Below are 11331 nucleotides of genomic sequence, written 5' to 3'. Positions count from 1 at the left end.
TGTTTGGTCATTGTGTATGGTGGTCCAACACCCCAGCGAGCGTCATATTATACTTTAACAGCTCCTAATACGCTATACCGTAGAGCAAGGGTCTCAAACACGCGGTCCGCGGTGCATTTTTAAGTTTTGAAATACTGTAATTAACAATTACTGTACGATACATATTTTTTCTATAGATTTAGAAAGATTAAATGCACTTTCAAATTGCTCAAAAACTCTGAAAATGCCCATCAAACTTCACACAACTTTTTAGCACTACTGTCGCTCCATTTTATAGTGCGAGAGAATCTCATATTGTTACGTTATAATCACATTGCTTATTCACTAATTGTATCGTTATCGCAATTATAATTTTGGTATTTGCTGAAGTCAGTTCTTTAAGGGTTTAGTTTTTCTTACGATCTAACGTTGTTGGTGTGTTTTTCCTACCTTTCTTATTATGATTTAACTGTTTGTGTAGGCTATTGCAGCCCTCGGGGTAATTTACAAGTGTTCATTTGGCCCTCAAGCAATTTGAAACCCTTAGTATAGAAACTTTAGACTTAGTCTTAGCGCAAACAGTCAAAGCATGGCGCTGTTTTCCAGCTTTTCATTCCCCATAACATTTCGCCCCAACCACCATTATCAATCAATCAATGGTTTCTTTACAAGAAACAGGAACAGCACGTTTGAAATATGCAGTTTATGCACGTTATACAGTACATGCATGCAAACGTTGTACAAAGTTTCTCTACAGACAAAGAGACAACCATACGGTCCACAAGTCAATTGCCACCGCCCATCCTGCAGTAATTGTGATTTTGTTATTTAAATTGCCCACTTTACTGGTACAATAATTGCATGTGAACCTGACAAGCGAACTTTCATAAGATATCACTTACGATGCACCGTAGCTTTGTAAAATTAAACGTTTTGATCTCTTTTTTAAAACAGTGAAATGACAGTTCTTTCAAGTTGCTTGGAGCCTCTGATCAGATTATTGATCCCAGTACCTGCATTCATTTTTGCCAAAGTTTGTATTTGGTCTATTTATGTAGTTGATACTTGTCTGATATTTTGTGTTATGCTGATGAATGAATGAAGCATTTGTAAATAAATCACAATACGTAGAGGGATACTGATTCGTATAAATCTTGCACATATATTTTTTTATTTCAATGTTATAAATGTCCTTTAGTTTCAAGATATAAAAGAGTTGGTGTGAGCATTAAAACATGTTTTCATTATTATTGTAATTTTTTTTGCAATTTTGTTAAAGAATCCAGTGTACTGTCACAGTGTCACAGACCCATTCCCAACTTGATACGTAATATGGTAAATAACGCATTATTCCGAATTTCCCTTGCCTGGCAAAAGTCATGTGATATTTAAACAGCTCTCAATAGCAACCTTGACAACATATTTTGCAATGTCTTTGTAGAAGTCAGTAAAAAGGGATAAAAATAAAAGTCTTCAAATGACTAAATTTCAACATTTAATCAATTTTCAAAGCTGTTTCGGTACTGCACTAAAACTGCAGAAACGCCCATTGCTACACACAATAAGACGTGGCAAATATAGCATAATGTTAAGTTGTTTACGATAGACACATTGAAACTAGAAACTATTATAATGATTTTACATAACAACATCCGTTGGTTATCAAGTCGAACAATTTATTGATAGCACAACTTGCTCTGAATTGTTACTCGGAACAGTTTCAAAGCTGCTTGTGAGAGGTCGGTCTTCTACAGAGTTCAACAAATGAGATTCTACCACAATATTTAATCTATTTCGATCATTCATTGATATATTCTGCTGCACGTGTTCGTCCATAACCGTCCATGTGCTATCTACAGCAACTTGTCGAACAATATCTTTTTTCTGGTCTGTAGTAAAATGTTGTTTTTCGAAGTCGACACGAGACTTTAGCAACCAAACCGGCTGCGCTACACCACCAAGGCAAGCGCATTTTCGAGGTTGAGTAAAATTAAAGGCTCCCAGTCTGCCAGTACATTTGGGACACAAGATTTTTCCTTTCACCCAGTTTCCCTGTAAGGATAAATAAACGTAAAGGCATATTGTGATGGCCAAATGGTTTTCTGCTGCCCTGAGTTATTCAAATTTTCTTTTCCTTAAGAAAATTTTCACATAACTGTGAAATTACTACATCTGTGGGTTCATACTAAACACGAAAACATGCAGGCTTGATCTAAGAGCATTACAATAGTAGAAACTGGAAATGCTCAAGTTTAATTAACATGTCCATTAGACCTCCCCAATCCCCAGACTTTCTTCTGTTTTCTTCTATATTGTGACTTTTCTGCATGGGTTTTTAATGCTGATTTCAAAAATACGCATAAAAAATTTTTTCGATCAACGTCTTGGAAGTTATTCGCTGTTGCTTAGCAACAACTTTTCATAAAAATTACAAAATTTCCCTTTACTTTTATCCTAGTATGCTGATATCTAGATTATCTGAAAGCACTTCTTCAGCTGAAAAAAATAAAATAAAATAAAAAATAAAATTGGACAATCGGTACCAGAGTTATGACCGTTTAAGTACCCAGATTACGCATGATCGATTTTTGTTAATTTATTGCTAAATGATACTAGAAAAATGGTGAAAGTTGCTGTCAAGGGGTTTTTGGGGGTAAGGAGTTCAAAAAATATATATATAAAAAGTGTCTCAGAGCAACAGAAAAAAATTTATATATTAAAAAATTGATACGAACAGTCATGCATGAATGATTTTGTCGCAGTCGCTTCATTCCTACAACGAGATGTATTCCTTAGGCACCACAAATGTTAAATGCCTGGAGTCATATACAGTATAACGTGAAACCGATCAACATCTCAATATATGATAGCTAACATCTGGGTACCCATTGCACTTAATGTTAGAATACACGCTTCATTGCTCGGAAAGAGCTCTGATCAAGTGCAAGATGGTCACGGTCCGCCACAATTTCAATAGCATCTCTCACCCAGCATAATGTAGTCTATGTATCTAAATTATGTGGAAAAAATGGATTAAGTCAGCTGAACTTAAAGTTAACCTTCTGTTATGCATTTCAGGTTTCACTATTGATCAGTTAGCATTTTCTACTTGTATCATAAATCGTGTTGTCAGTGTTTCTCGAAATTTAATTAAGGCAGCAGATTCCTTTTTGGCATGTTTGTATTTCTTGTATTCATCAACGAAACGAGTAATTTTGTTTTGGATATTTTGTTTTGTCATCAGTGGAATGCAAGCAGGCTGCCATACTTTTGCTAGACGTACTGCTGTATCCCAAGCTACGAGCTTCCCACTCTGGTGGTTACGAGGATTTAATTAAAGATGATATATGTATTTCTGAATTTTGAACATCTCCAGTAGTTGCCTAGTTGGTCCAAATTGTCCTTCCTTAAAATGTTTTAAAGGCTGCAAAGTGCAAACTACCAAGCAAACCACCATTGTTCATTTTACTCTTCCTCAGCTCCATGATGGATAAATGAATACACACTGAATATTAGACAGAAGTGAATACAATACGTTATATAATCATACAAGATACAAGTAGAAAATGCTAACTGATCAATAGTGAATGCATTACAGAAGGATAACGTTAAGTTCAGCTGACTTAATCCATTTTTTTCCACATGATTTAAATACATAGACTACATTATGCTGGGTGAGAGATGCTATTGAAATTGTGGCGGACCGTGACCATCTTGCACTTGATCAGAGCTCTTTCCGAGCAATGAAGCGTGTATTCTAACATCAAGTGCAATGGGTACTTAGATGTTAGCTACATTGAGATGATCGGTTTCACGTTATACTGTATATGACTCCAGGCATTTAACATTTGTGGTGCCTAAGGAATACATCTCGTTGTAGGAATGAAGCGACTGCGACAAAATCATTCATGCATGACTGTTCGTATCAATTTTTTGATATATAACTTTTTTTCTGTTGCTCTGAGACACTTTTTAATATAATTTTTGAAATCCTCACCCCCAAAAACCCCTTGACAGCAACTTTCACCATTTTTCAAGTATCATTTGGCAATAAACTAACAAAAATCAGTCATGCATGACTGCATAATCTGGGTACTTAAACGGTTTTAACTCAAGTACCGATTGTCCAATTCTTCTTAATTCTTCAGCTGAAGAAGTGCTTTCAGATAATCTAGATATCAGCATATACTAGGTTAAAAGTAAAGGACTTTTAAAGGGGATTTTTGTAGTTTTTATAAAAAGTTGTTGCTAAGCAACGGCGAATAACTTCCAAGATGTTGATGGAAAAAAATTTTATGCACATTTTTGAAATCAGCATTAAAAACCCATGCAGAAAAGTCACAATATAGAAGTAAACAGAAGAAAGTCTGGGGATTGGGGAGGTCTAATGTCCATTGTCCATGAGATAACTTTGTAAGATGTTAAAAACATCTTTTTTTGATTTAACCTTGAAAACAAAGTAATTTGATTTATTGACCATTCAACTTAAATGGTCATAGTGACCGTGTTTTGCAAATGATGAACAAATCATTAAAACCTCAAAAAGTAGAAAACAATGCTTGCCTTTTACACATTTAGCACATAAACATACCTGGTCAAAATTAGATTTCATCCAGTCAGGTGCAATGTCATAATTGATATACCAATTAGACTCCTTGCGATCATCTGCACAGGTCAGGTCGTTGTCATCAGCAAAGTCTAAAGCCAAACAACTCAGTAATGCTATGCAATGTTAGAGTAGAACAAGATTTGTTAAAACACGTAAATGCTGCCATTGCTGGAATTTTTACAATTTTGAGCCTTGGAACAGCTTGAAATAACTAGAAAATAGAACATTTTGGGTCCTTAATAATTAAATTTTCACAAAGCTAAGTTCAACAGGAAATTTCTGTTGCAAGTATGATAACTGTTTAACATGCAGAGGTAGGAAGTAGTATGCTACTTTTATAACTCAACTACTTTTTTAGTAGTGTCACTGCATTTTGGTTGGAGCAGCATCTGCAGTAGCGGCATTAATTTTTTTAATGTAGTGATAGTGGAGGGAGGTTCCTTTCTTTTAGTCGCATTCCACTACTTTCCCATGCAAGGTGAAAAATCATTCAACTATTGCAAACAACATCAAGCAACGTTGATAACGACAAGAGTGACATCGACACCAGTCAAGATACAAGAATGACTTTTTTGTTATGTTGAGTGTCATCAGATAAAACGTCGATACAGGAAGCAAATTCAATTGTAGAGGCCATTTATAATCAAGCCTTAAAGCAGCCGGCGGCCATGGCCGCTAAATAGTGCTTGAATGACCGCCTGTGCTACTTCCACCGTCGGCCAAGTTTGGCCGCCGGTTTCTTCTAGCCAATTATTCAATTTCGCAATAGAATGATCGTGGATCAAATGTCGAAAATATGTAGTATCAAAGAGTGACGCAGAATTAGGTCAGCGCATCATAGTCACCACTGTTGTATTGAATATATCCAGCTGCGATCACCAGCGCTGTAAGTCTTGTTTGCAATTCCCGATGTTTATTTTAACGAAGTGTTAATCCGAAGTGCTAATTTACATCGGCTGGCAATATTGTCGTTTTTATATCGATTGAATGTTGTCGGACATTGAATCGTTGTTAAAAAGGAGAACTAGGTTAGTTGACATCCGTGGGTAAAACACATGTCTTCATAGTTGAGAACGCTGTGGGTTAGTAACTTCACACCCTCAATGGTGACATCATAACGGAATAAATGGTCAGGTTTTATGAAAGGCGGTATGCAGTTGAAACAATTTACTGAGCTGCAAGCAGTTAAAACAATTTAGGGTCGTTAGATGGTCCCGCAATACCGGATTACAATCCCGATAAAGCATTTAATGCGTGGTACAACGATTCTATTGCAGGACGTCGCCCAGACTTCAACAACGCTAAGTGATCATTTTAACATTGTTGCAAGTTTAATGCTATTTACTTGTGCTATCGTTATTGTATTTTGGCCTCCAAGCACGTAGATTTGGCCGCCGAGAAGGAGCTCTCGGTAGGTCACGATGGCTGCCGGAAAAAACACGAGTTTTAAGGCCTGATAATGTTTCCATTAAATAAAGCACCCCATTCCTTCCAGTCACGGGGCAAAAGGGGCGATTGCTTCCTTTGAAATATTTTTCATATGACATTTATCACTCTGTTAGAGCATCACTTAACAAAGTTATACTATTGTCATTTTATTCTTTTGTCATTTATATAATACTATTGGCATTTTATTCTTTTAAAAAGCAACACAAATATTCACTCATCGCCAAATATTAGCACGACTAATTTTGTACTACCTTCATGTTACCGATTGGCTACTTTGGCTACTAAATATATTCCTTTGTGCAAGACTATCATCTAACACCTTGTCTCAATTTTCGTTATTGAATTATTCATTGTGTTCTCTATACTATGTCGCTTATTCGTAGTGATCTTTTAGATTACGTAACTAACTGTTATCGCAATTCTAGATCTTCTATTAGAATCTGGGTTATCTGGTTGACTCGAAGACCCATGGTCTCTTCGCAGATTCCCGTTGCTAGGAATTCCTTTTTTATTGCTGTATTTATTGTACTATATTTACCTACAACGAAATAAATCAATCAATCAATATTGATTAAGATTGAAAGTTCTTTCAAAATGTGCAATTTTAAGATGTTTTTTGAAAGTTTTTTTGAAGGATGCTCCCCCATACCTCCCTGTGTGTGCTCCGACTTTGGTGACTGGTTGCCGAGCTTGTTTACATGTGTAAAAACATGTATACCGTACCCTCTAAAATTGCTGGCTACACTCTTGCTTACAGTGCTACAATGTAGAGATTTTTCTTGGTTAGAAAAGATGTGCTGAAGCCAAAGCGGACAGGACTCAACAACTTGAATTTTGAAATGCTTGTGCTTTAAAAAGATATGTGCAAAATTAATTTCATCCAGAACATGCTTTTTATAACAACATTGAAATGATAGTGTAAATGAATGATACCATTTGTATATACAGTAGAATTCGCCTATTTGACACTTGAAGGGACCGCGGAAAAAGTGTTACCATAACCGAAGTGTCACTATAGCTGAATGCTACTCAACTGTTGCATATGCAAACGGGACTTTGCAACAGGTGTCACTATAGGCGAAGTGTCACTATATAGCCAAAGTCACTATAGGCGAATTCTACTGTATTTACAAGGTGATTTTGATGTCACAAAGTGCTTCCGGTGTCAGTTTAAGTCAAGACAAAAGTAGTGGAAATATCGCACACTACTTTAGTCCACGTTCTGCTACTATTGGGAATATCTAATTCGGAGAAATCCCTATTCGGAGCTGGGTTTTTTTTTTCGCTGAGACTTTTCGGTCATTTGTCCGAAATAACTTGAAAAAATTCGGTCATTTTTTATTTATTTTGGTCATTTTTAGTCATTTTTGGTCATATATAGTCAATTGACTATACATTTTTTCGGACATTTTGACTGAATTGACTATATTTTTTTCGGACATTTTGCTAAAAAATCGGTCAATGACCGAAAAATGACCCAAAAAAAAAACCCAGATTCGGAGACAGCCTTTTTTTAAGAAAACCTTTTTCGGAGAATTGGAAAATTACAGCGGCATCTGTATAGCCTATTGAAAGGAATTAGCTTACAATAGAGAAATGAATGATCGCCCAATTGAAAAGTTGGTTTTAACAATCTTGCTTTCTGTTGATTAACATTAAGATTAAGGTGTTTTTATAACCTGCCTGATAATAGCATACGATATGGTACTGCACTGTCATAAAGGAAACTGGGAGCTGGTATACAAGTCTCCCCTTTGGTAACTCATGACAAAGGCAGGACTCGACCAAACATATAGGGTGAAACTACTTTACCTTTGCTTTACTGTTCACACACTTCAATCCACATGTTTTGGTCAATTTCTCTTTGTCATGAGTTACCAAGGGGGGGGGGGACTTGTATACCAGCTCCGGAAACTGCTTGTAATTATTGAAACAAGTAACTTTTGTGTAAAATATCAATAGAATACAAAATTCTCTAAATAAACAGAAGGCGTTGTTGGATTTTCAAAAAATCTCCGAAAAAAGCTGTCTCCAAAACGAAAATTCCGTTTAGTCCTAGTGGCAGTAGCACACACTACTTTAGCCCCAGTAGCGGTGTAGCATGCTATTTTTAAAGTAGCAAATGCCCAGATTGCCCACCTCTGTTAATATACAAAGCTCCCACGTTGACTTCAATATGGTGAGATAAAATACAATACCTATGATTGCAGTCTTTTATTGTTGGCATAAAATTATTCGTGGTAAACTGGTCTGTATTTATAAGTAAAGTACCATCTTAGAACTTACTGAAGTTTGCCTCTCCATGTGAAGTCACCAAACATTTGGATTCTAACAAAGCTTGGCGACACTTACGACATTTCAATTCCATAATACAATGCCTACAAAAAATCACTAAAAACTCTGGTGGAAGAACAACAGCATCCGGAGCTGGTTTACAAGCTTCCCACTTAGTTAAAAAGGCGATGACGTCACGGAGGAAAATAGTACAAAAGTGGGGTGAAATCAGTCAACCATGACGATAAAAAGCATGCTTAGTTAAAAAGGCAATGACGTCACGGAGGAGGCAAGAGGTATCCACCAAAAAAATAGTACAAAAGTGCGGTGAAATCAGTCAACCATGACGATAAAAAGCATGCCAGTGTCCGCCTTTAGTAAATTAGTTGTAATTTGCTTGTTTCTGCTTCAATTTTTACAATTGAACCAGCCCTGCAAAGAAGAAGATCTCACCTATGCAAAGCAAAGTAACACAGGCCCGAAAAACACCACATATCTCCTTAGATAAGAGTTAAACTTGATCCAGGGATATCTAAAGAAGGGGATACGAAGGCTTTTATTACGTCTGACAATAGAAGGGCTTTTGTTTATCGTAAATAATTTGTGTTTATCGTAAAATGACAATCGGCACCGATAGTAGTTTAATAAATTTTGTTATGATAACTTCCATTGCGCTATTAGCATTAGGCCTGGATATTCACAGCATGCACATGGTTGCTTGTTAATTCAACTACCCATATACTTGCTTTACATCTAGCCTACCGCAAAGGCTTTGTTAAAAAAAAACCAGCTTACTGGTGACTTTTCAACTGTCTTTGTAAACAAGCATTCTTTAAATATGCTCTATGTAACATTTGCTAACTGTCTTCTGTAGCTCATTGTACCAGCTGCACTACAAAACTTTCTACGATTTTAAAAAGAACCACATGTTTAAAGCACTGCAAACTACCGCCCTGGTAGTGTCATGAGAATAAGGCAATTGCTTCGAGCCTTCATATCCCCTTCTCTAGATATTCCTGACTTGATCAAGTTTAACCATTTATCCAAAGAATACTTCTAAAGATACCAGCATTTAATCAAGAACATATCTCTGTCGTTTCTGCTTCGATTTTTACAATTGAACCATTGCTGGAAAGCACAAGCTATCGTCTACCCAAATAAAGCTAAGCCAGAACCTAAAATTTAAAAATGTTTCCTAGGTAAAGAGTTGAATTTTCGCTTCTGCTTCGATCTTTACAATTGATGAAGGTGAGCCAGACTCTAAAACAAAAATATTTCTTGAAGGTGAGCCAGACTCTAAATGAAGGTGAAGATGAGCCAGACTCTAAAACTTAAAAATATTTCTTAGGTAAAGAGTTGAACTTGACCGACTTCAACCATCTATCCCACAAATATTTTTAAAGATACCAGCATTTAATAAACGCTAATTTAAAGAACATATCTCTGTCTATTTACAAGCAAAAGTTGAGGTTGATAGCTGTTTTACAAAGCGAGCAACTGGGCTTCAAACACAAGCAAAAAGCGCCAGATGACTCGTTGCATATTCGAATCGAAGCAAGTAGCCTATACAAGTCTCCCCTGGTCTGCGATCATTATATGTCTTTATTAAATTAGTTGTAAGTTGCTTGTTTCTGCTTTGATTTTTACAATCGAACCATTGCTGGAAAGCACAAGCTATCGTCTATCCAAATAAAGCTAAGCCAGACCCTAAAAGTTAAAAATATTTCCTAGGTAAAGAGTTGAACTTGACCGACTTCAACCATCTATCCCACAAATATTTTTAAAGATACCAGCATTTAATAAACGCTAATTTAAAGAACATATCTCTGTCTATTAACAAGCAAAAGTTGAGGTTGATAACTTTTTCACAAAGCGAGCAACCGGGTTTCAAACACAAGCAAAAAGCGCCCGATGACTCGTTGCATTTCCGAATCGAAGCAAGTATACAAGTCTCCCCAGGTCTGCGATCATTATATGTCTTTATTAAATAGGTTGTAAGTTGCTTGTTTCTGCTTTGATTTTTACAATTGAACCATTGCTGGAAAGCAGAAGCTATCGTCTATCCAAATAAAGGTGAGCCAGACTCTAAAACTTAAAAATATTTCCTAGGTAAAGAGTTGAACTTGACCGAGTTTAACCATTTATACGAAAAATACCTTCAAAGATACCAGCATTTAATCAACGCTAATTTAAAGAACATATCTCTGTCTATTTACAAGCAAAAGTTGAGGTTGATAGCTTTTTCACAAAGCGAGCAACCGGGCTTCAAACGCAAGCAAAAAGCGCCCGATGACTCGTTGCATTTCCGAATCGAAGCAAGTATACAAGTCTCCCCAGGTCTGCGATCATTATATGTCTTTATTAAATTAGTTGTAAGTTGCTTGTTTCTGCTTTGATTTTTACAATTGAACCATTGCTGGAAAGCAGAAGCTATCGTCTACCCAAATAAAGCTAAGCCAGACCCTAAAAGTTAAAAATATTTCCTAGGTAAAGAGTTGAACTTGACCGAGTTTAACCATTTATACGAAAAATAACTTTAAAGATACCAGCATTTAATAAACGCTAATTTAAAGAACATATCTCTGTCTATTAACAAGCAAAAGTTGAGGTTGATAGCTTTTTCACAAAGCGAGCAACCGGGCTTTAAACACAAGCAAATAGCGCCCGATGACTCGTTGCATTTCTGAATCGAAGCAAGTATACAAGTTGTAGCGATCCATTATTTCATCATATGAATTCCCTTTCTTTAACTAAAATGAACCATTTCAAACCATGCGTAATTTCCTAAAGAATTGTAATTTTCCATTTAATCTGCTCCCGAAGTCAATAAGAAAAAGGGAACAGAAAATAAAAGGGTTTGTTCGTCCTTTGACGAGAGCTCTGTCAAATCGGACCAGCTCATATCAAACCAGCTCTATCAAATCGGACCAGCTCATATCAAACCAGCTCTATCAAATCGGACTAGCTTACATCAAACCAGCTCAGTTAGACCAGTTCAGCTCTCAGAAAACATTAAATTT

At 36.3% G+C, this 11331-nt stretch overlaps 1 protein-coding gene across 1 annotated transcript; it reads right to left on the bottom strand.

The window, feature by feature from the left end:
* Nucleotides 1-545: 545 nt before the first annotated feature.
* On the bottom strand, nt 546-8463 carry LOC145772153 (E3 ubiquitin-protein ligase RNF180-like). Its single transcript, XM_082583994.1, has 3 exons — nt 8324-8463; nt 4571-4677; nt 546-2031 (listed from the first exon to the last, which is right to left on the bottom strand). The coding sequence occupies exons 1-3, from the start codon at nt 8403-8405 to the stop codon at nt 1642-1644; spliced, it is 579 nt and encodes a 192-aa protein (XP_082440120.1). The 5' UTR covers nt 8406-8463; the 3' UTR covers nt 546-1641.
* Nucleotides 8464-11331: the final 2868 nt, after the last annotated feature.

This window comes from Aplidium turbinatum, chromosome 6 (genome assembly GCF_918807975.1).
Source record: "Aplidium turbinatum chromosome 6, kaAplTurb1.1, whole genome shotgun sequence".
NCBI classification, from domain to species: Eukaryota; Metazoa; Chordata; class Ascidiacea; order Aplousobranchia; family Polyclinidae; genus Aplidium; species Aplidium turbinatum.
Note: the sequence above shows the minus strand (reverse complement) of the source record. Positions and strands in the feature narration are given on the sequence as shown.

What these genes read in the sequence shown, in the direction of transcription:
- LOC145772153 (XM_082583994.1), bottom strand. Translation starts at nt 8,405, where the DNA reads ATGGAATTGAAATGTCGTAAGTGTCGCCAAGCTTTGTTAGAATCCAAA. An exon ending in ACATGGAGAGGCAAACTTCA is followed by an intron (nt 4,678 to 8,323) that starts GTAAGTTCTAAG and finishes GTTTGGCTTTAG; the next exon opens with ACTTTGCTGATGACAACGAC. An exon ending in TGAAATCTAATTTTGACCAG is followed by an intron (nt 2,032 to 4,570) that starts GTATGTTTATGT and finishes TTATCCTTACAG; the next exon opens with GGAAACTGGGTGAAAGGAAA.